Source organism: Abramis brama, assembly GCF_963993115.1.
Source record: "Abramis brama genome assembly, chromosome: 2".
NCBI lineage: Eukaryota > Metazoa > Chordata > Actinopteri > Cypriniformes > Leuciscidae > Abramis > Abramis brama.
In genome coordinates, this window is record NC_139964.1 from 62,276,518 (window position 1) to 62,304,363 (window position 27,846).

The 27,846-nt window shown below is 36.5% G+C and overlaps 1 protein-coding gene across 1 annotated transcript in view; it reads right to left on the bottom strand.

Moving 5' to 3' along the window:
* erbb4a (erb-b2 receptor tyrosine kinase 4a) overlaps window positions 1–27,846 on the bottom strand; it is a 185,134-nt gene that overhangs the window by 37,137 nt on the left and 120,151 nt on the right. Inside the window, exons 4-11 of the mRNA XM_084104152.1 lie at window positions 11,144–11,278; window positions 10,449–10,514; window positions 8,011–8,129; window positions 7,691–7,832; window positions 7,375–7,488; window positions 5,401–5,527; window positions 850–923; window positions 110–200 (exon numbers count right to left, since the gene is read on the bottom strand). Of these exons, the coding sequence (XP_083960278.1) occupies window positions 110–200; window positions 850–923; window positions 5,401–5,527; window positions 7,375–7,488; window positions 7,691–7,832; window positions 8,011–8,129; window positions 10,449–10,514; window positions 11,144–11,278 (868 nt within the window). The remainder of the gene's footprint in view (window positions 1–109; window positions 201–849; window positions 924–5,400; window positions 5,528–7,374; window positions 7,489–7,690; window positions 7,833–8,010; window positions 8,130–10,448; window positions 10,515–11,143; window positions 11,279–27,846) is intronic.

The window sequence follows — 27,846 nt, forward strand, 5'->3', positions numbered from 1 at the left end:
ATTTAGAATAATCAGGATTTATGATCATTATAACAAAAAGCTAAGAAAAAACACACATATGTTCACAACTGTTGTGAATCAAGTGATGATGATGAGCTTTAACTTTTACCTATAAAGAGACCGCCCTCCGATGGTGGCAAGGTTCGAGAAAACGCCAAGATCTGTCATGTTTTCTGGCCAGGACTGGATGTTTAACGAACCTACGAAAACGGAGAACAAAAGAAAAATATTCAGCTTTTGCTCGTTCAAATTATGCTTTTAAATACCCTGAGTATGAAACAGATAAACAAGTTTGTTACTATGACAGTAGACATCGGCTGAGGATATTGCCACAGGTCCAGTGAGTACAATATTATTATTGTCTGTCTGACAGTAAAATTACCCCATTATTTTGAAATGAAAGTATATTAAGGGAAATGATTGCGCTAATTAAAAGAACGGTTCCATTACCACTGAGCATCATTTCTTCAGACGCACATTGTTTAAATTATAATTTTGTTGTCGTATTGGGCGAAATGTGTCTAAACTGAGGTACTCCGTTGGTGCACAAGAGAGCAGTTTCTTAGTGCACGAGTTTCATTTGGAAAACGTTGCTTTGCTGCTTCACTCCATTAGCTATTTGGCACAATCATAAGAACAAGTTGAAAGTGACAAGAGTCGTAGTTCATTCCTTTGAGGCTTTATAAACAAATAAATATTGCACACCACATAAGGATTTGTGACAAAGAATATTCCCTAACACAAAGGATAAAAAGTTAATGTATGAAGAAATAAAGAAAGTTAATGGTTTTCCGCAAGGCTACACGGGTTTAATGGGTTGTGATGTGATGGATGGTGACGGTCGCTCACCTGTGATCTCTCTGACGGTGCGGAATACATTTAACCGATCAGGGTCCAGAGCTCTGATACCATGAAACATGTCCCTATTAAAAATAATACACAAAACAAACCAGAAAAAGGGTTATATGTATGTGTACACACGTGCATCTGTGGCCTAAAGGCTGGAATACACTACATGATTTAAAATCTGATCAGATAAAAAAATAAATAAAAAAAAAACACTAGGCATCCCACATTTACCTACTTTGTAAATGTTTACAGAGAAAAATAGGCATCATAAACTAAGCGACTTGGGATCATACACTACCAGTCTTTGAAATCGGTCTGAACACAAACTCGCACAGAAACGAGTTTGATTGCTAGGAAATGCATGACAGATGCAGAGATGGGAAGTAACGAAGTAGGCCTACAAATACGTTACTGTATTTTAGTAGATTTTTGGTATCAGTACTTTAAAATGTTGTCAGAAAAATAAATATTGAAGTACGGTTCTTTCACTTACTACATTTTTACACAAATATCTGTACTTTCTACCTCTCTACTTTCTACTTTCGTTTTAATCTGTATTTGGTGGCATGGCATGCATCTCTGTTAAAGGGGTGGTTGATTATGAATTCACTTTTCTAACTTTAGTTAGTGTGTAATGTTGCTGTTTGAGTATAAACAACATCTGCAAAGTTACAACGCTCAAAGTTCAAAGGGAGATATATTCTTTTAAAGAAATTGCTTTTTAAGGACTACAAAAAACAGCTAGAAGGGACTACACGACATTCCTCCCGGGTTAGTGACATCACTAACCCTAAAATGTACATAACCCCCCCCCCCCCCCCACGATTTATAGATTATCATGACAGAATGTGCTAATCAATGACTAAGATAACTACACATAAGCTACATAAATTCATCAACTAACCATTCAGAAATGTTGTCTACATGTCACTTCTTCTTGAGTCTCTCCATCTTTCTAACTCCGGTTTGAGCATAAAAGGCTAAACGTTTTTTGAAATTTTCAGTGCATGTCTGTGTGAGGTAAGAGGACACAAGCTGTTGAAGCTCCGCCCTCTGTGCCGGGTGCAGCAGCTCATTTGCATTTAAAGGGACAGACACAAAAACTGTGCGTTTTTTTTCACCCTCAAAAAGTGACAATTTTAACATGCTATACAAAAAATATCTGTGGGGTATTTTGAGTTAAAACTTCACATACACACTATGGGGACATCAGAGATTTATTTTACATCTTGTGAAAAGGGCATTATACCACCCCTTTAAATCATGAATCGGTTAGTCTTGACTGTCAAACGCGATTCAGCTCTCTCGACCCACGCCTCTGCCAAAAGGTTTCTTTCGATCATCAAAGCGAGAGACTCGAGAATGGAGTTAAAGCACCCAGGTGGAGCAGCAAAACTTCTGATTTGTTCAGGACTCCAAGTGCAGGTTAGTTTCATCTGTAAATAGTTTTGTCTTTGTTTACATACAGTATGTAACCCCCTCACCCAGGTCCTACTCGCCCCGCTCTGTGCGGGCCTCGAACCCGGATCTCCAGCGCTCTAACAAGGAGGCTAAAGACTGCAGCCTATTGAGGTCAGAGGAGTGAGTTAAACACCGAGTCCTAACTACACGCGCCGCGACGCACAATAAAAGGTATATTTTCCATGTTAATCAGAGTTTTTGGGTGTTTCTCAAAACCAAGAATGCAAAGAACGGACTTGTGTTCTTGGAAGAACGCTCTTGCTAGTTGTTCTTAGAAGAATGAACTCACAAGGTGACGAGCACACAGAACGCTGCTGACAGTTTGAGACGATGTGTTCTTGCTGGTATTGCGCAATAATACCCCCGCACAGATGCCGTCTGCAGTACCCAAACATAACGAGAATTATTGACGATAACAGCCAGGCTTTATCGCCCAAGCCTACCCTCAGCTCAAGGGATTACTCTACAACTGTACACTACAATGTAATGTATATTCATAACAATAAAGCAACGCTTATGGAGATTCTCACTTCCGAAAACGTTTGAGCACATTTTTGATTCGCCATAAATTTTCGTAAAAATGCCAATATTTGAAATCTACACAGTTGATTTCTCGCATCAAATGTTCTCAGAAGTGAATTTAGTTATGAAATAGCGTATGAAATTGTAGAAAAACGACTTACTGTATTGACCTGCCTATCCTTCCTCGAATGCCGAAATGAATGCTGGGATATTTCAGCCGTTAAGTTCACACAAGTTACCAACCGATGCATCCTCGGTAAAATGGGCGTGTCAAGAACACTTCCGGGATTTTTAACCGTTCTTGCCAAAATGCAAACTTGTGTATTGGGACAGTACTTGGGCAGCGACTGATGACGTTTCACAAGTCCACAAGAACACAAGTACAGACAAGAACGCATATTGAGAAACGGCCTTTGTCCTAACCAGCCGCGACAGCGACACGCGACGATTCTATTTTAGAAACGGTTTCTATTTATCTGCGATGTCACGCTGAAACAACAAACACAAAGTGTGGCAATGATAATCTCATGTACTGTTTATATGTTTATTTAATGTTAAAAGTATGCAATGTGACTTTGAATATCATGTAGTGCCCCCAGCTTTGTAGCCGTGAAAGCAACAATGGATAATTTTATTGCATCGCGTCTGGTTAGGACACGGCACAGCGACTAGCCTACTAGCTGGCCTCCGCTACTCATAGTTAAGCACTAGCTACTAGGGCTGTAGTCAAGACCACCTTTGTCGAGTCCAAGACAAGTCCAAGACCAGGACTAGTCGAGTCCAAGTCAAGACCGAGTCCAAAGAGGTTCGAGTCCGAGTCAAGACCGAGTCCAGGACAGGGAAAAAAAAGTCTGCTAAAAAATATAGGCTAGCCTATAGAAATTAAATCATTATGTAATAATGAAATAATGAATAATTTTAATTTTATTTAAAATAATTGACTAATTCAAAGAACAACAAAAAAATTATAATTATACAGGCCTAAAGGAGCACACACATTCGTTTCGACTGTCTGATCAGCCTTACATTCTGTTCCTGTCAATCATACACGCGATGTCAACCAATTAAACTGCATGAGGGAGGACCAAGACAACAATTTTTTAAAGAGCCGTTGTGAGTCACAAGAGCCGGCTCTTTCATTGAGCTGAGTGAAACGAGCCGGCTCGCGAAAAAGAGCCGAAATGCCCATAGTTATTAGGTGGCCAGTGTTTCACTTTCCCTCCAATAATATATTGTTTTAATATATACGGCGACGTATGTGTGATTACTGGGAACATAATAAAGACACCTGGACTCGGTCGAGACCAAAAGACATATTTGGCAAGACCAGTGGCCGAGACCGAGACAAGTCCGAGTCCGAATACCAGCGAGTCCGAGACAAGTCCGAGACCATAGAAAAGCGGTCTCGAGTCCGGACTCGAGTACTACAGCCCTACTAGCTACTGTTAGCAGTAGCACCCCATTACTATCATCACTCAAAATACCGTAAGCTAAAGGACATAATTATTGTAAAGTTACAGTAGTAATTTAGCTGACAGATATTCACATGTGGTTTTAAAATAGGTTTAGAGGGAGCGAGGGCAGACAACAACACAACCCTTGCTACACTAACCATAGTTTAACCATGGCATTTGTAGTAAAACTATGGTTATGCAAATTGTAATCAATCCGCCAAAAAAAAAAACCAAACATTGTTATACATTTACTATAATAAAACCATGGTTAATTTCGTAAGGGAAAAATATGATTCATGAAAATGCCATAACATGTTCACTATTAGGATTTTTCTATAAAGATTTTAATTTTTTTACATTTATGCAATTTAGAAAATATAGTTTTGTTAAATCGAGAGTATTTAAGTTTAAGATCATTTTAAGATAGTCAGGAGGAGTCAAATATTGAGGACAATTTCTTGTTAAATAATTTACTTTTGCATTGTTAATTGTATTTTTTTGCAACACTGGTAGATAGAGGACAGCTTCAGTTTCAGTAGCGACGTGTCATACACTACGATATTTATTCTAAAATCGGCTCAAAATATCAAACATGTTCTGATATACTCCTACTAAATGGAAACATAGTCTGAAGCTAAAAAATCTGAGTGTGTGCCCATCATACACTATGCTATTTCCTGTGTATTCCAGCTTTTATAGATTGTACACTTCTACAGTGAGTTTCAGAAACATGCTCTTTGATTGCTTAAAGCTGCCTTAGAATCAAAGACCAAGTTCACACCGCAAGCCAAAGTGCCTATTGGCAAATCTTTTGTTCAAAATAGATTTTTATTGTGGCATTGTTCACTTTACCTTCAAAATGAGACCCATATTAGACATGATATTGCTAAAAGGATCCGAATGTGTAATGTGAATGTTTGTTTAATATTAAGTTGTAGGTTTTTTTTAAATGCATTTTTAAACATTTAAGTAAAAAACATATTATTATTTATGTTTAGAAAAGAAAAGCCTTGCCAAGAAAAACTTTGCATGTTGGTATAACAAAGCTTTGCCTGCACTTTTAAAAAGCCTTTAAGTCTAAAGGTTATATAAGCCATAAATAGATTGGACTCACCCTTTGATGCCTGTGATGAGGAAGATGAGGTTGCCGTTGATCTTGGTGCAATTGACAAACTTCTCAATATTGCTGGAATCTACGGTTTGAGCCGTTTGAAGACTGCCGGTGCCTATACCATCACACACTGAACACCACAAATAACCCATTTACATAGCATTTACAATTTACACAACACAACTGAGAGCAAAAACAATTGAAACATGAAGTTTACTACTATGGTGAGGAAAAAGTGAAAACCCCTCAAAAGTGTTCTTCTCTGCAGTGTGTTGCTAACTAAAACTCGTTCTCATTAACTGAAATAAATAAAGCTGAAATAAAATAAAAGATAAAAATTTGATTAATTGAAACTGAAATAAAAAATAAATTAAAGCTAAATAGACATTTAAAAAAAAAAAATGGTGAAAGCACATATTATCAAAATGACTAAAACTTAAACTAATATTATAACACCTAAATATAAAAATAAAAGCTAATTCAAACAAATAATAAATACAAAAAAAGTATAAATAATAATAAAACAACACTGCTTCTCTGGTTGAAATAACTAATAATAAGTTATTTTATATAGCGCCTTTCTGCAAACTCAACTCCGACTGCCCAAAATCTGCAGAATGTTAACCATATTCTTAAAAACATGTTGACATACATTTCTCTGCTGTAAAATGAGTTTGGCTTTATCATAATTCACTGAAGAAATAGAGATATTCAAACATCAACCGAGTCAATTTCTCCCTCATTGTGAGCTTAATTATGATTAAATGTGAGTCGTATTGATATTGACCCAGTTTGTTGTCTGGGCCCATTATCACTTCTGCTGATTTTGTGGTCATCCCTCATTAATATTTTCTCTATTGAAAGAACAACACACTTTTGTTACAATCATTATAGAATTGACCAGTTATGTGTTTACTCTCTATACTTCAAGGTTTTACATGTACAACAGTACGCCTGTTTTTTAACAAGAGGCTGGTAACAAGTGCTGGTTTGGCTGATCTATAGATAGACTAGAATGTTATTTATGGTTGATCCTGATGGTTAAGATGGTTAAGAAGCCTGGTTGAGACACCATAATACAAGCATCCCATCCTGATGACCTTTATTCAAAGCAACACATGCTGGTACTTTCATTTCAAAGACAGTATGAGAAGGGGGAGATGGAACCAGTGAAAGGAAACTAAATGGGAGAAAGCGGAATGATTCATTTGGCAGATGTAGGGGGGAAAAAAAGTAAAATAGCCAATTTCTTTTTTGATCATGTTTGTTTAATCTCAAATGTGAATATGGATTGGCTCAGCTTGAAAAATATACATGAACGTTCAAAAGTTTGGGGTCAGTAAGATTTTAATATTTTTAAAAACAAAAAACAAATCAATACTCTTATTCCGCAAGGATGCATTTAATTAATCAAAAGTGACATTAAAGAAATGTATAATGTTACAAAAGATTTCATTTAAAATAAATGCTGTTCTTTCGAACTTTCTATTTATTAAAGAATCCTGAAAAAAAAAAAAAAATTATCACTGTTTCCACAAAAAATATGTTAAGCAGCATAACCATTTTTAACACTGATATTAGAAAGAAATGTTTCCTAAGCAGAAAATTCTGCATATTAGAATGATTTCAGGCGATTTCAGATATCATATTAAAAAGACTGGAGTAATGATGCTGAAAATTCAGCCTTGCCATCACAGGAATAAATTACATTTTTAAATATATTAAAATTGAAAACCATTATTTACATCGTAAAAAATATTTCACACAATTTTCACCATGCTTTTGAGCATGCTTTTTGTAAAGAAAAAAATCTCACTGACCCAAAGTTGCAAATGGTAGTGTACTTTTGTGTAGTATTATTTGAGCTAAGGAAGCTAATGTACTATTACCTGCAGAGAAAATGGTTGCCTAGGGACATTTTTGTATCGTCATGTTCATAATGTCAACATGAGAACAACCTTTATGAATTGCACCGACCTTTCGGACAGATGTCAGTGCACGGGATGCACATCTTGATGTGATTTTCCTCCACTTCCATCTTGTTGCTCGGACAGGCTCTGACACAAGAGCTGTGATCCACCACAAAGTTATCTGAGTTCCAGACAGCAAAATATTAGAGTATAAATGAGACTGCTGTGCAATGATATTCTGAGATGAAAAAAAAGATAATATCTCAAAATGGAACTGGAATCAGGCCAAATCAGCCATACTTTATGCACATGAAGAGTAGTTACCATGGGAAAGTGTTTGTTGGTTAAATTAGTAATGCCGTCCTCCAAGAAAGCTAACTTACGTGGGCATTTCTTCACACAGAAAGCTCCAAATGTGTATTTGGCGTTGGGATTGTGTTCGAGCTGGAAGGTTGTTGGATTGTAGACGAATGGCTGAGGACACTGTGTCACACAGGCCCCGCTGTCATTAAAGTTTGTACAAGCCTGAGAACAAAAAAACGAAACAAAAAACAATCATGTACATATGTGTTGGATCGATAAAACATGACTATAATGAAGAGAACAGATTCATTTTCAAACTAAGTGAGCAGGCTCTTGTCTTTGCCTTTATTACCCTTTTAAATCATGCAGAATCAGGTAAAAAAATAAAGAGTTGACATACGAAGCAGTCTGTGTCTTTGGGTCCGAAACAGCCTCCTGCACATTCACGGTGGCAGCAGTTACTGACGTACGGACCAAAACAGCGTCCATCACACTGCTCTGCACACACCGTCTTTGTCACTGTATGAATATAGATAGAGGAAGAATGAGAATAAATAGTTTTCTATCAAAAAAAAAAAAAAAACTATACCAAAGGCCAATAAACATGCAATCAATCAATCATATATCTGTCATCTATCTATCTATCTATGAATTATATCGGCCAGTTGTAAGTTAGAATGAAGAATTATAATACAGTATATAAATAAACATGAATAGCTAACTGCTTGGAATAAAAAAGAACAAATAATTTGAACAATGATTCACTCAAAATTTAAAAAAGGAAATAATAATACAATAAAAAAATACAACTTTTTAAATCTCAAAATAGTCAAATATCTACAATTCTCCTTGCTAAACTGGCCATTCAAATCATATACTTAGCATATATAGAAAAGTGTCATACTTGAGAAAAGGCACGCACACACTACAAGATAACCGGGCCGGGTTTGGGACAAATTCTTCCCTTCTGGCAATCCTAGGTAAAGTGCCGATTATCTTGACGGTTCTACAGATTATTTTATCAGATTTTCCTGTGGTGTGAAGTGTGTTAAGAGTGACTGAATTATTGAAAGCGCCGGGGTTGCACCGATCTTAAATTGTAAATATCCAACATGTTGAATATATTTACGATCCGAAATCCATTTGTGTGGGCAGAACCCCGAGGACAAACGCGCATGCACCCTGTAGATTATCATGTGGAACAAAAGGATACAAAATCAGGAAACGAGCTGACGGAAGCATTCCACGACTTCATTCAAATCTTTTTCTTTTTTTCTCCTGTGAATTTTCTGTACAAGCAGTCCAAACACTATTATCATCGCTATTTATTCTTCCCCATTGTCCGCCATGTTTGTTTACTCTAAAGTCACATTTGACCACGAGAGATTTTGTGAGATTTTTTTTTATGCATTTGGCAGACACTTTTATCCAAAGCGACTTAAATTGCATTTCAAAGTTCACATTTACATTCTTATCAGTCCAGTGCAGTTATGGTTTATATTCATACAAATGCACTCTTTCTGACAGCTGAATTAGTTAAGTGAGGTAGTGTGCAAAACCAAAACAGACATTGTCAAATAACAAGTTTGTCACTCTGTCTTATTAGACATCAAACTCCATGACTTTAAATACTTCACGGCGTCTGCAGCAGTCTGAAATGCCTTGTGCTGTTAAAGTGCATCTCTCTGACACCCAGAAGAGAATATGATCACTGTCTCTCTCTGTCCTTCTTTTTGTCACTCTTGTATTAAGCTCTAATTACCACCCACACTATGAGCTGTATCACCAGCAGGTTCCAGACAGAAGAGATACCCTGATAACCCTATTGATTATCACAGCTACCGGCCCAGAGGCTCAAACTGACAATACCAGACAGCAGACTTTTGCCTTTTATTAGAAATGGTGTCAGAAATGAAAATTCATAACTTAATAACCACGTTGAAAAACAAAGAAAAATAGACAGGAAGCACATACTGTAGAACAATCAAATGGAAAAATCTGTCTGGAAACAACAGTCAATTAAATAAATAACTAGCATTCAAAAGTGCTTCTTAATGCTCAAAATATTAATAATGATACTTTGATCAATCATTCCCAGAAGAATATGTGAGGTCTCAATTGTTTGTTCTCTTGGCAGTTCATCTGTAAATCAACTTCAATTTCACTCTGTTTGTCACACTAGTATTGGCTTTTATAAATAAATAAAAAGTATTTATAATGCATGCAGTCATGAAGACTTATTATGGTAATTGATATGTTTACAGCTATGCTTACTTACCAATTTGTTTGTCTATAAGGAACAATCAGGGATGAAGCAAATATTGGCTTTTATTCATTTTTTTTAAACCGTATGTATAATGCATGCAGTCATGAAGACTTATTATGGTAATTTTATGATATGTTTACAGCTATGCTTACTTACAAATTTGTTTGTCTATAAGGAACAATCAGGGATGAAGTAAAAAAAAAAAAAAAATTCTCCTGGGCTATTACAGCAGCAAAATCGACTTAAAATACTCTATCATGTATGATCATACAGCTACATCATTTGAAACTGTTCAGCTTTCAGCTTTTCTACTTCAAAATTGTAAACATGTGCATGTTGCTGACATATTATTGTAGCCCAGTTTGTGCTGAATACAGTGTAATCAGACTTAATTAGCCAATTATACACAACTTAAAATAGCACAAATGTCAGGGCATGTCAAAACTTCTCAAAACCCCAGAGAGTTAAATGGCAATTTCAATTCTTAAAAGTGCTAAATAGTCATTAAAGTGTGGAAGAGACAATGCGGCTGTGGTATATTGTGGACGTAGATAGGATGGATAAAAACTCACAGCTTTGGCACTGGTCTTCCTGGTGACCCCAGCAACGTCCATTACAAGATCTGTGACACCGTCTGCCTGTGGAAATGACCCAAAATAATCACACATGACCTTTTGTGTTCCGTATAAAACTAATCGTCCAGATGTATCAACAAAGATTCAATTTCAAATCTAGTGTCTGAACTATTTATAAATGCATTTATAAATAGTTCAGACACTAGATTTGAAATTGAATTGTATTTGTCTGAACCTGTAACATTTATACCACATCTTGTATTTTACTGGTATTAAATGTATTCAATCATCCTTAGAATTGTACTACTGACAGCTGTTATTTTTTTCTGCACAGACTAGTTCCCTATTGTAGATATAATAGTTTTCGAATTGAGTTTGAAAGACCTTGATTAATATTCATGGAATAAATTATTGAAAAATTAACTGTTACAATTATAATGTGTAGAAGAGGGTAAAAACAGAAAGGCCACCTGCTCCATCTTCAGGGTTTTCATACTAATAACATTATTTTATTTTTTAAAATATCTTATTAATAGCAATAATAAGAATAATACTTTATAATAAAATAATAATAATAATAAAAATTGTTAGTCATAAAAAGCCATGAAGTTAATCTTATGTTTTGATGATATGAACATTATTGTTTTATATGGCTATTAAACTTTGTAAAATCTTCTTCATGAGGAACTCACATGTGTTGCCACTGTTGTTGGAAGGAACCACCAGAAGTTCAGAACGCGGGTTCTTGATGATGTCATTCCAGTGGATGGTGTCAGCATGGCACAAGAACTTGTTCTGATCCACATACACACCTCCATTCAGGATTTCTGGAACAAAATTTTAGAATATAAGCTTATTATAATAAGAATATTAGCTGAAGGAGCTGAAAAGGTACCTGGATTATTACATTATTATTTGAGTTCTTTTTGTGAAATATTATGGTTGAAAAGTGTGCTTGACTGTGCTATTTTTCTTCAACATAAATGGCACTTGGTTTTATATTATTATGTATAAACAATTATATATATATCACTTAACTGTTCACTAAACTGTGTCACTTAACTGTTTAATTAGTTTTTGGGTCTCACAGTAGCAGTAAGATAACCAAGAAATTATTAACATAAACCACTGTTTACATTTGTCAACTAAAACTGCAAAAAAATAATTTTCTTTAAAATAAATGAAATAAAATATAAATATTAGATGAAAAACTTCAACTAAATCTTGGTTTGCCTGGATTAAAGATGTTATCTGTGTAAAAAAAAATAAAAAAATGTTTAATTATTTACGTACTAAAATTACTAAAACTAAAATGAAATCAAGCTAAATATAAGCATTGAACTATTGAATAGAAATGACAAAAACACATAACAAAATTACTTAAACTGAAAATTTTAAATATAAAAAAGCTCATTCAAAATATTGATAAATACTATAATAGTATATAAACTAGTTTATAAAATAACACTGATACAAAGGACCATATTTCCATCATGCTGTACTCCACTCCATCCCTAAACTGACAGAGCAATTCACATTGATACTGTCTGTGCGTGTCGTTCATTGATTTCAGCTTCTCTCTACACAGCAGCATACACTTATAATCTCAAAAGTTTCTGTTATCCTGGAAAGTATCTATCAGGGTTCCCTGCACCATTTAGCTGGTTGGAAAGTGTCACGCTGGTTGTGATGCGCATGCAAGTATGACATGCAGAGATAAGCGTCCAGACAGTTCAATTTATCAGTCTCATGCTCAGTGTGCATATACAATAATTAAGGGAAAAAAATTAAAATCTTTTTTTGGCATCTCATTTTGACGTCCTCTACCATGCCTTTATCAAGATCAGTCTGTGGTCCATGACTGTCTCTCTGGTTCCAGGCTCCATTCTGAGAGTGTGAAAAGGTGTGTCAGACACCTTGCACGGTTGGCTGATTGTATTGTACTGTGCTATACAAACACAATGAATGAGTCTGGATGAGTACCAAGTCTGATTTCTTTCCAAACACACATACTAGCGGGTTTCTAAGATATTCTATTTGGCTTGGGATCCTTTTTCAGTCTAAGGTAATGTTTTTGTTGATGTTTATTTGTTTTGTTTTTGGTCATTTTGTGGTCTGCCAGTTAAAAAAAAAAAAAAATCATAATGCTGATATCAATTTATTAGTAATATTTTATGTTTATTTACCTTCAAATTCAGTGTAGTGACCCTGTGTTAAAGGGATACTTCACCTCTGGAAAGATGAATGTGTATTTAAAATGGGTCATTTATGTAGAAGAAATGTGAAATTATTTTTGAATTTGGAGCCTTCTAGACTGAGAAAAGCCAGAAAATGTATTTTTGGCTTATGTGGATGAAAGACAACAACTCCCAGAATGCACTTGCTTCGCTGCCCTAGGAGGCCACTCCCAAGCCACGCCTACCGGTAAGAGAGCGCAGTTAAACAACAAGACTAGGCTACTAGTGAGTCTCCGTGACGAATCTGCCCGGGATTTCGAGATCGCCCAAAATGTCCGGGATTCGGCTTTTGCGTTCTACAGTCGCCATTCATTATGTTTACTGTGGCGAGCAGGACGAGGCTGAGCGGCGCGAGGCCGGTGGCGTGATTACTGATGAGCGACACCTGTGAGACGCACTGGTCTCGTATTCGTTTTCTTAGCAATGTTAAAACGCACATCAACCGATTACTTGTTTAGCGTTCATGTAAACACTACATTCAGATTCACCAGTTGGAATGAATTCAGTTAGATTGAAACAAAAGGTGTGCATGTAAACAATGAATGGCGACTGCAGAAAGCAAAATCCGAATCCCGGACATTTTGGACGATCTCGACGGCGGACATGTCCGGGAAAAAGAGGATGGTAACCCCTACTACTCAGCTTTCTCCACAGAACAAGAGCCTGCTAGCTTAGCTTCCAAAAAAAGATGGCTGACACTATGTGTACATTCTGTGAGTGAGATCCCACCCTCTATGGGCGGGTTGAAAACATGCGGGACAGCTCTATGGGCGGGTTGAAAACATGCGGGACAGCTCTATGGGCGGGTTGAAAACATGCGGGACAGCCCCTACTACTGGCTGTAGTCTTTAGCCTCTGGCCAAAAAATCCTCCGATGAGGATTCAGAGGATTTTTTCCAAACTAAAAATACATAAATCTCTCGTCTCAGGGGGATATGAGGGTGGAAAGTACTACAGGTTTTCTACTAATACAAAGCTTAATGCTAAATCCTGAAGTATCCCTTTAAACATCCAGAAATACACCATTAGCTTCCATACTGGCTTCCTCGTAACCAGACCAACATCTCTTAGTCCATTCAAACTGAAGCAGAGTTTATGTGTATTAACATTTTCCCCGCCATTGACGGAATTTTCCGGCTTTTCATGTTTTCACTGTCACTGCGTCCGAAATCGTATACTTCCCTACTATATACTATGCGAAAAACAGTATGTCTGAAAACGTAGTCAAAAACAGTAGGCGGAAAGTCCCTGGATGGCCTACTACTTCCACTAAGATCCTGAAGTGTGCAATCGATGGACAAATTACTATCCCATGAGGCCTCGGGAGAGGATTTATGAATGGCAGTGAAGTGATGCAACTGACGCTGGTATAGGTCACATGACAGTAACAACATGGGTGATGTAGTACGTCCATTCTACACATATTCATACTTTAAAAAAAATATACTTTTTTAACGGGTGCAAAGTAAATTCAAATGTAGTACCTACTCAGACAGAACGTGATTTCAGATGCATCATGTTATACGATAGGGGGCGCTATTAGGCATCTTCTGAAAGAGTACATCTCCGGATCAAAACACAGGCGAAGGGGAAGCAGAAACAAGCAATAAAAGCATTGCTAATGCACATGTAAAACAATGCGCTCATCAATTAATGTTCAGTTATAAGATCGGGTCTCCTCTTTGACAACAATAACTAAATTAAAATTGCATCACTTATGTCTCTGGAGTGCAGAAGGAAAGATCTACATTATATATAAAACCTGCAAATGGACTGAGATTACAAGCTTGAGTTTGCTAACTGTAGTAATTACGAATTACGTTAATTCCAACATGGCGTGAATACACCTTTAGTGGTGAGTTTTGCAAACGCACAACTTACAATTTCTTCAAAAATGAATAACAAATATATATATTCTTTTTTATTATTAAATTCTGCAGAATTACAGTTAGAATTTACTAATTTACTCACTTTTGTGTTATTTACTGACAGTGTTTAATCATAATATATGTACAGAGTGTAAGCTTAGCTTTTTTTGTAATAATAAATCGAGATGCCCCCATCCACCCTCCACCTACCTACCTACTTACCTACCTACCTTTCCAGTTAATGTAACAGATACTATCCTTCTTAGCCTAAAAGAGCTCAAATTTGTCACTACATAAAACTCTAAAAGAAATCCTAGTGTTTTCCATTAGTTTCTTTGACAGCAGTGGAGAGATTGTTTTGCATGACAAATGTGAGCGTATCTGAGAGCGCAGACTGTGTGGAGGAGGGCCTCCTCATGGATATCCGTAATTGTGTTGAAGCCTTCTGATTAAATTTCAGCCATCTTAAATGTTATTGCTTCACAGTGAATCAGTGTGACAAATGTGATGCATTGTCCCGATAACTGAAATGATATGCAAGAAAAACAAAAGAAAAAAATATATAAAAAATAACAGATGTTAAAACTTTCTAAAAGATTGCTTTGTTTTGTTTTTGTTGTCTTTTCGACTGACAGCTTAGGATCTCCCAGAGTTAAAAACTGCAAATAAATCAAAGGCCATAAATCAAAAGATACGACATTTCATTATGGAAACTCAATCTATCTATGTAAAATGAGCATATTGGGACTGTAGTTTATATATATATATATATATATATATATATATATGTATTTTAAAACTATGTTTCAGATAGTAATACTAGTACTTAGAAATACTGTTCAAAAGATCGGGGTAAGTAAGATTTTTATATTTTATATTTTTTACATTTTAAAATGTAATTTATTTCTGATGGCAAAGCTGAATTTTCAGCATCATTACTCCAGTCTTCAGCTTCACTTAATCCTTCAGAAATCATTCTAATATGATGATTTGCTGCTCAAGAAACATTTTGTTTAAGAAAAGCAACCTTTAGAACAGTGGAATGGATCGCACTAGGGGCCTCAAGATTAAAGAGTATTTAAAAAGTGTTTAAATTAATAAATTATTAAATTAATAAATAGGTTATTTTAAAATATTAATAATAATTTAACTCTAATTAGGTTATTTAATATATTATAGAAAATATTCTGTATAATACAAAAATAATTTGAGTTTTTTATTTTTCCCTCTCAATAACTTGTTTTGATTGAAGAACATAGTTACTGAAACTTCTGAAATCACAAAAGGAATCATGGTTAATTAAATACTATACAATAATTTTACATATCAAAACCTCAGTTTCTATCAATTATAAAAAAAATTGATAGCAGCTTTGTCATAATTACAGCAGAGATACTGGAAATAGTCTATATCAGGGAGCCTTCGAATATTGTCTTGGACAAGTGGGGTCTTTGAGTCAAACACATTAGCCGCTTTTCCACCATCGGGCCAAACCGTTCTCGTTGCTTAACTGTACCATTCCCTGCCGTTCCGGCCCAGCCAGTACGGATATGGTTTTCATTTTCCATGTGGGGCTGATAACGGCCACTCTTTGGAATGTAATACAAATGCGTCAATGTATATAGCTACCGCATTATGGAGGATGATCAGATATTTATTTAAATTTTATTACCAACTTGTGTTTATTTTGCTCAAATAGCACGGCTGGCCATGCAACTACAGATAAACTGGTAGCCAGGCAACAGACAAGTGACCAATCCTGAGTGGCGTCGTCACTACACGCATTCTACCAGCAGCGTTCTGGGGGGTGTTTCCCAAAGCCATGGTCGCAAGTTCCGTCGTTCCCAATAGAGTTCAATGGAAATGGCGCTTAGCCAAATGAATGCCAACAGAGAATGGTTTGTAATCATGCTGTGCCAAACCAAACTCAAATGCAAATAAAACACGAACCGTTCCTTACCATCCTTAGAACCATTCGGCCCAGGTGGGAAAGCGGCTATTGAGAATGGCTGCTTTAGAGGGCTTGACTGACTTGCCAATATCATCGAGTCACTTTGCAACTCCTTATTACATTTCCCTAACATCCACAGAGCCTGAAATGGTTGCTGAAGAAAACACGGCCCTATTAAAATGAGAGATGTGCGGAGTCACACTATTTATATAAAATAAATGCTAATGAAATTTCCAGTTCCATCTTGCTGTCGCTTAGTGCCACTTCCACTAATATCCTCTTCAGACTAGCATCATGATCCACGGTCCTCCATCGCCCCAGCCCTCCACCCGTCCACATTCACGAAGCGTCTCATTATTCAGACACACAGGGAGGGGAGTTTGGCTTGCGGAGATAGCAGAGCGTCCCAGAAATCACACCCAACAGCAGGGTCTCAGGAGGGCAGGCTGGGAGGGTTGGTGGAGCGTTGATACGACTGCCATCTCGCAGACCATTCTGAAAGACCAAGCTCGCAGGTGCACCTTACATTTCTCACCTATTCCTTTCATGTTTGGTGAAAGGTGGATTTTTTCTACCTTTGAAGTCAGGTCCATAGAAAAAGATCAACTGAAATACTAACATTACAGCTTTCCAGCGAACTGTATACTGATAATGAATGCAGGACATGAGGCGGCTTGCTTTATCCATTACACTACAAAGAGTTTGATAGAATGAATGCCATCTCGATTACGGAGACCCTGAAGAGTTCAAAGCAAACTGACTTACACTTACAATGCAGGCATTTAGTCTCAGAGTATCCAATAAGTAATTTCTCAATGTCAAACCACTAACACACAAACCCCTTTGGTAAAACTAACTGGCAACCTCTTGGAATATGCAATTAGCTCTTGTCACAGTAGATTACATTACATTAGGAAGCACTGCAATATGCAAATATTTTTCCTTTGTGAATTAATACACAGCTGCACTAGGTTGTGGCATTTTTGCATATAATCTTAGGCCACAAAAAGGGTTTTGTTCAGACCAGTCATAGTCCTCACTACAAAGTAATTCTGAATGAAATTAATACTTTTATTTGGCAAGGATGCATTAAATTGATCTAAATTGACAGTAAAGACATTTATAATGTCAAAAAAAAATTCTGTTTCAAAATGTATGCTGTGCTTTCTATTATTTTATCTTCATTTCTATTCAACAAAGAATCCTGGAAAAAATGTATCATGGTTTCCACACAAGCATTGATAATATGAAATATTTCTTGAGCAGAAAACTGAAACTGAAATACAAACTTTTGAGAACGGGTTTCAAAATGAAAGTTTTTGAAAACGACACCGTTATTCTCTGTGTAAATTACAAAATGTTGCAAATACCCAAACAACTCCTCCAAAAAATTACATCTTACATTACAATTGCATCTTGCCAGACACTCTCAACTGCTGATGCCAGAAAGGCTTAATAATAACAGACCTCAGATTTTTTCATAAACTTCACCAATTATGTTTGACATTAAATGCTCTGACTGCACCCCACAGGGACGATGAGCTAAATAGTTAATGGTGGAACTTTGCGTTGATTATAACAGGAACAAGGAAGGTCGCTGAGAGAAGGAACACCCACAACGCAATATGCCACCAGAATTGAGTGAGGAGATCTCTTTATATCCCCACTGCAGGAAGTCCTCGGAGAGCTGTTTTAATCACATTCAGCTGCAATGAACGGGCTTTGTTTTTGGGAGATTCAGAGGCAAACCAATTATTACCCACAAAGAGCTCTTCCTGTCCCTACTTTGTTCTTGACTGATGGTTGGAAAAACAGAATTTGCAGACATAATTTCATATTCAAGAAGTAATGCTATTACAATAAGCTTTGGAAATAAAATCAAAGTACTTATAACTATCATTCTTAAGGGTAAGAAGTGACAGCTTTAAAAAGATAATCTACATTTGCACCTTATTTCGGATTGGCACAGTATAGCTACGGTAAGACAGCAGCTGAGGACTAAAATAAAGGCCATTGGTTTTCTGCTCTAAAAGAAAACAATGTGGTGTAGCAAAAGCAACAATTAACGGGGTTTAAGCAGTTTAAGGCATTTATTGCATTTATGCTGTTGGAGTCTAGGCTAACCCCAAATTTAATAAAGCTACAATGCAGAACACATGAAATGTATGGCTGACACCATAACACATCCACGTTAGAGAATACGTAAACACAAATATTTTGTTGTAGATATATATATTTTAATTAAATGACAGGTAAAAAAAAAAAATGCTTACTTCAAGATTCCACTTTGTAATATTATTTTCATATTTCACTGTACTCATAAGGTGATACAACTGCAAAAACTGATAGCTCAAGTACAAATGAATTAATGAACTTTGACCAAATGTGATTGTCAATGTTAGTGATTTTATAATGTCTTAATTTAACACTTTTTTTTTTTTTTTTTTTTTTTTTATATTGACATTCTGTGAATTTGTTTTTATGTTTGTGAAGCACTTTGCGTTGCATTCTATGTATGAAAGGTGCTATATAAATAAATGTTTATTATTATTATTAATTTGAATCCAAAATCAAAGCCATTGAAAATAACTATATATGTCTTCAGAGATGGGCATGAATACATGGAAATGTATTTAAAATACAAATACAAAATACTGTGTGGAAAAATTTATTTAAATACAAATACAAAATACTGTGTGAAAAAATGTATTTAAATACAAATACAGTATTTTGTATTTTGAAAATACATGTGAAATTGGCCATCCAGTGCAGGTCACAGTGAATGAAGAAACTACATAGGACTACTGACTTTTCATTCCTAACCTCATCTCTGCCCTCTTTCTTTCTTTCTTTCTTTCTTTCTTTCTTTCTTTCTTTCTTTCTTTCTTTCTTTCTTTCTTTCTTTCTTTCTGGCAATTACAAATCAACTTATGCAAAATAGCAGGCATTTATATACTTATTTCTGGTTACAATGTAGTCTATTACTTGTGGTGAACACTATTATAAAATTCATACTGTATGTAAAACTGTGGGAACCTTTCCGGCTATCTAGCAAAGAATATGGATGGGCGATAAAACCAAAATCTCAATTTTTCTTCACGGTAACAATATCATTTCACAATTCTCAATATCAGCTTTGATTCCACAGAATAAACTGAATTTCAAACTTTTTTTTGTTTTTTTGAATTTTTTATTGTTGTTGTTGTTGCAGGTATTCCAATGCTTTTTTTCATAAAAAGTAATTTTATGTTTATTTTATGTAAATTTTATTTGTTTCTATAAGTTTATTAAAATTAGAAAGTGTATCTAAAATTTAAAATTAGAATTAATTTAGATTCATTTGACAATATTTACCCCTTTTTTATTATTAAATTTTATATAAAAAGTTCCATAAATTCACACTTTATATCATCGCTATGATATGTAGTGTCATATCACCCAGCCCTAACATGCATTAAACACATTTGACAAGCTAGTTGATAAAAAACAGCACCTCCCTGGCCAATTCCTCTGAGGAAGGACCTCCTTTCTCAGAGACGGGGAACCCTATGGCACCCTCGTCCCGATCTTGGAACCTTCACGTGTGGCTCCTGGACGGGACGAGGCAGGTTTGAGTACCCTACCACCAGCGGTGGTGGCTACCATCGCTTCCGCTAGAGCATTGTCCACGAGACATGCTTATGAGTTGAAGTAGAACCTCTTCATCAACTGGTGTTCTTCCCGTCGTGAAGACCCCACGAAATCCCCGATCAGTGTCGTGCTTTCCTTCCTGCAAGAAGGGTTGGAGCGAAGGCTGTCTCCCTCCACCCTGAAAGTGTATGTTGCCGCTATTGCCGCACATCACGATGCAGTTGAAGGTAAGTCTCTGGGAAAGCACGACCTGATCATCAGGTTCCTGAGAGGAGCGAGTGGAACAGTGGTTTTAACTGCCCTGCAGAGTGCTCCCTTTGAGCCTCTGCAATCAGTGGAGCTTAAGTTCCTGTCAATGAAGACAGCACTCCTGGTTGCATTGGCCTCCATTAAGAGGGTAGGGGACCTGCAGGCATTTTCGGTTGACGAAGCGTGCCAAGAATTCGGGCCGGCCTACTCTCACGTGATCCTGAGACCACGTCCTTGATACGTGCCCAAGGTTCCCACCACACCCTTTCGAGACAAGGTGGTGAACCTGCAAGCGCTGCCCTCGGAGGAGGCAGACCCAGCCTTGGCACTGCTCTGTCCAGTACGCGCCCTCCGTGCTTAAGTAGACAGAACGCAGTGTTCAGGACCTCAGACCAGCTCTTGTCTGTTATGGTGGGAAGCTGAAGGGAAAGGCTGTCTCCAAGCAAAGGTTGTCCCACTGGATAGTGGACGCCATTGCTTTGGCATACCAGCAACAAGGTCGACCATGCCCCCTTGGTGTGACAGCCCACTCCACTCGGAGTGTGGCATCCTCTTGGGCTTTAGCGCATGGCGCCTCGCTAAAAGACATCTGTAGAGCTGCAGGCTGGGCGACACCTAACACATTCGCGAGATTCTACAATCTCCGAGTGGAACCAGTTTCTTCTCATGTACTAGGATCTGCTCAGGTGGACAGTGGACATTCTCACCTTATTCCAAAAAAAATCACTGATCCAATGCTGAGCTAGTGAATGTCTGAACTAGTTGATGCACAAAATCAATACCATGATAAAGAGGTTGACTGGCAAAAAGTATTTTATGTATTTTGAAAATACAAAAATACTCAACTTAAATGTATTTAAATACAAATTACATTAGATTTTTTCCAAAGGCTTTAAAATACAAAATACAAAATAGTATTTTGTATTTCAAATACGTATTTTAAATACATGTATCTGAAATACTGCCCATCCCTGTATGTCTTGAGCCAAGGATTCCAATTATACAAGACACTTTAGACTGTGACAAACGGTTTAGTTTAGCCATTTCGGTAGCCATTTCACTGTTTTTTTTGTGTGTTTTTTTCGAACAATGTAGCGCCCCCTATTGGGCAGTCGGCGCCATACCTTGTCAATGTCTCCCTATATTGAGACCAACCATCTGGCCAGGTTTCATGTCACTAGGCCTCAAGGTTTGGTCTGCACAATCATCTTTGCGGCAGAATGCCTTTGGCAAGCACCACTAATAATAATAAATCCTAACAATAGCACTTCACGCTTGAACCCCTAATAAAACGTGAATTAGACGTAATGAATTAAACGTGACATTTTTAAGTAGACATACTGAAATAGTATTTTCTTGTAAAACGTACTCCAATAATCAGGTTAATTATTATTTTATTTTTTAACAGTATATGAAATGAAAATTCACCCTATTTATTTTCTAAATCCATTTATAGATCTTATTGTGAACGAGTGTAAACGAAAAAAATAGTAATTATGAATGGGGAAAAAACTCACAACAACCTCACAATTTTTAATCAAGAATCAAGCCATAAATGGATTTTCTGGTAAAAACAATAGACTTCTCTCTGGTGACAAATGCAGGACTTCACATTTAGTGCAGTTAAGCTCACACCTCAAAGTCCATTCAATATCCGAGGCGTAGAACCACGTCCCCAACCTATATTGTTTCTTTTTCAATAAAAGCTGTTACAACTGAGCTATTTCCCCAATAATGTCCCTCTTTTGGAAGTGGCGCAAATGAAATGAATGTACTGAAATGGCACTCAACCCACTTTGCACAGCATAAAGTCACAGTCGACACTGCATGAGTGACCTTGAAAACAACAGAACGATAAATCTGAGCAGCTGCTCTTAAGTGCAAAACATGAAACTTGTCCGCAAAGAAGCTGAACAATACATGGGCCCAGCTGGATGGAAAACGTCCACAGAACGAGGCCCAGGCTTGGGTTCACGGACAGAAGCAACTGAGCAGCCAAGGCTTGTGAGAGCAGAGGACTGGACGTACTATAGCCCGAGAGGCTCTGTGGGGGTGGGTGGCGAGCATGCTTCACATCAAGGCTACTGCATTAATACACCGCCGGGAATGTGCACAGGCATACATATGAGGGCACAAAGTGATAGGTTGCATGGAGATTTGTGTAACATAATGAATAAATTAGGCAAGGTAGAATTGTGGAGTCAGCAGACATGGCGTAGACTCAATGGCAGAGCTTTAGTGAATAACTCAGCAGGATTCAATCTACTATAAAACGGACAAATAAAAACACAGCTGTGATTTCTAATCTAAATTGTTCTGTATATGTCCTATAAGCTGCGACATTCATGCACACTATCTAGATTTCAGAGTTATGAATAATAGTCGTTTATTGTTAAATCCAACTAAAATCAACAGTTTGTAAAGATTTCAATTTAATGATTTACATAAAGACCACCGAAAAACGTTCTACTGATATTCTAAAAAGTAAATAAAACTTCTAATATTAAATTAGCAGTCTGACTCTGTACCAAAAAATATATATTGCTGGGGTTTCAAATGTATTATTTACCAACCTTTTTAAGATAAAATAGAATAAAATGGTAATGTTTATTTACATGCAAAACAAGTATGTTTTTACATTTAGATAAAACAAGGTTTAGGCAAAAGACTCTGACCAGAGTTTAGGCAGTTGGGATGCCTGTGGGGATTGGGATTGTGACTGATTTTCTGTGGAGTCTATTTGCAGTAAGTATTTAATGCATAGTTTTCCTATTAAAAAGCACTGTTCCATGTTTTAATATGGCAATATGTCATTATTATAAAGAAAAAATGGCTATTGGAAATGATGGAATTATTAATGATTATGCATTGCACATTCATTGTAATATTGCCTTCTGATGCATTTGAATATGACAAAAGCATTGATATATATATATGCCCTTTTCATCTAAGATGAATCAGCTGAGTAATGCTTTTTAATTTGTATGCATACTGCATAATGGTCTAATTGCTTTGCACAGTGCACACTGAGACTTATTGTCGTGTTGCTGGAGTGTGTTCTAAGATTGCATTCACTAGAGAATGCAACAGACTTGTTCATGAGATTGTCTAATGTAAGCCTTGATGTTCAAGCATCTGCACAAGTGCTTGTGATGGGTTGAGTATTCAATATATGGTATTATTCAATAACCTTTGGCCAGATGCAGTGAAAGAAATATTTAGATAAAGGGATCTGCCCACTCGATTATTGAACTGATTCCCGACAACATGTTGCATGAAGTTCTATCATCTGAGATTCTAAAAAGTTGATGAAACTACCCTTCATGCTGCTGTGTGTTATAGCAGAGGACATCTATGAGAACATATGATTGAAGGACCACAGAAAATAAGGTTACAGCCATTATTGTATCAGAAGTTTCTTATGAAAGCTATTGATCATGCTGCGTAGAGGAACCATGAGAGCACATGGGTGTAATCAAAGGAGCCATTCATCATCAATGTGCTGAATATCTCAAGGGGCTGAAGAGCAACTTTCATCTCCTAGAACTAATATTGAAAATTGCAGAAACATGGCTACCATTGCCTTGAGAATCAGACTTTACCAGGATCGCTGGAGGAATAGAGAAATGCAATGATAAAAAAAAAAGATTCAAAGACTTTAGCAAGGAATTCAAAAGATGACGGTTACCGCAAATGTGCAGCGCTTCCCATCACTGAGCACAGCCAACTTTTCACAGTTGCATTTTCTTGCTTGCAATAGAGGTTATGATTTACAGCATTGTGTTTTATGAAGGTCTCTGTTGCAGTATCATAAATAGTGTGAAACTTTCTGCAACACTGGCCTGGAACATTTCATCCATTGTGTGAAGCTTTGCAATCTCTTGTATTGTATAGAATAAAAGTTATTCTGGTTGTAGTGCACATTTCTCACTGATATACTGAGGTTGTGAACAGTCAATAACTAATTTAAATGAATGCTTTCAAAAAACATCAGCATCCGTGTCAAATATATAATATACAGGGATGTAGTGGAGGCTAAACGCACGTAAACGCCGTTTACGCACCTCCCAAAATTCGGAAATAGCGTTTGCCCACCTCCAAAGTGCGTTTATCCACCTCTAAATTTCACGTTATTTGAGCGGACTTTGTTTTTCCAGTGCGTTATCGCCGATCGGTAGGCTACATGATTCGAGCATTTGAGCCGTTAACGACAGAGCAGAAGGCGTAGCACAAACACGGAGCAGAGAGCGCAGCGCGCCGACACACACACACACACACACACACCCGGAACAAAGAGAACGGCGCACACACGTAGCAGAAAACACACGCTCGTGAAGTTACTAAACAAGCTGCGCGAGAATGAAACTTGATCGCAGCCGCAACAGGAAATCATTAAAACAATGCAAAAAAGGGATTTTTTAATTCATTAAAGGCAGCTGGTTTAATGTAGGGAGCATGTCAAAACCCAACTGTACAAGAGATTCAGAGGGAATCCTGCACCAGGTTTAAGACTTTTCCCTCTACAGGGAAACACTGATCCACATTTTTCTGATAGACCAAAAAATTAATCAATTAATCGAGGAAATATTCAACAGATTAATCGACTATGAAAATAATCCCAAATCACTAATCATTATGCACAAGTGCATTGCATTGGAAGCCCTGGATATAAGCCTCCCTTTCGATCTCTCTTAAATATTTTTGATCTCTCTGTTTTGTCATTTAGTAAACTTTATAGATTTCAACCATATTATTCCTTTTTGAGTCTCTTTAACAAGAACTTAGATTAATGTATGAATTGAATAGTGATTGTGTGACCTATGATGAGGGAACAACCAGTGATACCCTTGGTAGTACCATCAAATGATAGCCTATAGCGATGTCATCAGGATACACATACACCGGTAGGCAGTGGCCCACCTTACCGGGTGCCCACGTCGTGGTCCACCAGAATTTATAGTTTACCCACCTCTTTTTTTACCACTACACCACTGATAATATAGACTTGTCTTTATGATTCTAAAAATGGGCAAAGCTAGTCTTTCCACTAACGCACTTAAAATCTATGCATTCTGGGGAGTTTCAAAGCAGAAAGCTTGTATATTAAAAAATGCTTGCAATAATTCTTGTACAAAAAAAGTGTGATTCAGCTGTGAAAGTTTTAGTGGCTACATTTTTAGGCACCATTGATCGACATAATGGGTGTAGATATTTCTTTATAAATGTCCTTTTATGCATATCGTATGAAAGGTTTCAGGTTTGCTGGATTTTCATGGGCATGACAGCTGATTTAATATAATTTTCCATTCTGCAGCACTCTATCAAAGAAAAATAACCAGCTAAGACCGTCATAGGCTGGTTTAAGTGAGTTTTACCTAGCAATTGATGGACCCCATCGATTTCCATAGTCTGCATGGGGGAAAAATACTATGGAAGTCAATGGTGCCCAATATCAACTGTTCGGTTACAGACATTCTTCAAAATATCTTTCATGTTCAGCAGAAAAAAGAAACAATACAGGTTTGGAACAACTTGAGGATGAGTAAATGAAGACAGAATTTTTATTTTTGGGTGAACTATCCCTTTAAGATGATATGGCTTAACATTCAGTCAAGTAAGTAATTACTAAGCTGCACAAAAATATGATTAATGTGCTAATCAGATGTTCTTCATAAGTCAATTCAATGCCAATGAATACAGCATGTCAGTGCCGAGTTCATGTTTTACTCTCATATTTCTCATACTGTAAGCCAGACAAAATCTTTCTTGTGGCAGTAAAACTGCTGTGTGGATTCTTTTCAAAGACATGCCCTGTTACCCCATTCATTTAAAGATGCCATCTGACACCTCATCACAACAGAGAGAGTAACAATAAAAGGAAAAACATATCTTTGAGGAAACAAATAAAAGTGAAGACAAGAATGCAGTGGCGCACCCATACTGTCAGCGCTCTATTCATCCTCATACCGAGATATCGTTTAATCAGCCATTAAAATGAAAAAGCCATATTTGAGATTAATAATACATGGTTACGCAAGATGCCTGCTGGGCATGTCTTAACTTTCTGTCCCTCACCTACTGCGACCTCGTACCACCAGATGAACTCCTCTGGGCTTCTAGAAGTCAGACAACCGTTATCACGCCTCTGGCTATTTTGCTTTGAGGCGCCGATGACTTCCTCTATTTGTCTGTTGGTTGTTTGACCCCTTGATCTATTTCTTTTTCTCCCCATATCTTTATGCATCCGAGGGGATGCAACGGGGATCTGGAAATATTGTTCTAAGATGAGTTTCTATTTCACATGGTATAAGATGTAAACGAAAGTCTCCCTATGGGGCAACCAAGCAAGGCTGAAGAAAAAAAGAAAAAAAGAAAGCTAGATGCAATCTGTAAAACATGTTCAAATGATACACATAATGCGCTGATAAGATAAAAAGCAGTCACATAATGAAGAGTGACTAATTTATATGAGAGACGTCTTCTGATGTATATGATTATCATAGTTCCTGCACTGCACAGCATGAAAGACATTATTAGTGCCAATCTTATCTAACGTGTTCACATACACTGTCCCTGCTATGCTGATTTCCACTAAGACCGCGACTTACACAGACATCAGTTAGACATCAAAACATTACAAAAATAGACTGAAGTATAATTACTAGTCATGTAAATAAACGTGCTGCACTAGCAGACAAATTACAATTTGTAAAAAGAATTAACAATAGGTCTTCATTATCTTTGATCCAGTAATTACTGTTTAAATGTTTGGGGTAAGTAACATTTTTTAAATGTTTTTTGAAAAACATCTCTAATGTTCAAAAATCAATTGTGAAATATAACGACAAATAATTAAAATTTTCTATTTAAATATATTTTTAAATGTAATTTATTCCTGTGATGCAAAGCTAAATTTCTTCAGTATCACATGATCCTTCAGAAATCATTCAAATATGCTGATTTGCTGCTCAAGGAACATTTCTTATTATTATCAATGTTGAAAACAGTTGTGCTGCTTAATAATGCTGTGGAAACTGATTTTTTCAAAGTTCAAAAGAATAGCATGTATTTGAAATAGAAATCTTTTGTGATATTATAAATGTCTTTACAGTGACTTTTGATCAATTTAATTTATATTTGCTGAATAAAAGTATAGTTGTTTTGTTTTGTTTTGTTTTGTTTTGTTTTGTTTTGTTTTTCAGGCGAAAATAAATCTTACTGGCTCCAAACTTTTGAATGGTAAAGTACTGTATGTTAACAGAAAAAAAAAAAGAAAAAAGAAAAAAAACATTATCTAGAAAAATTTTAAGTTCAAGTTAAAATAAGTTTTAAACTAACTTAAAAACTCCAGCTTTATTCGAACAAAGAATGTGTGCTAAACAAAAATTCAGCCTTTTTTTTATTTTTATTTTTTTACTGCTTAAATGCACATTTCAGACAGATGTTTTGGGGTCAGGGTA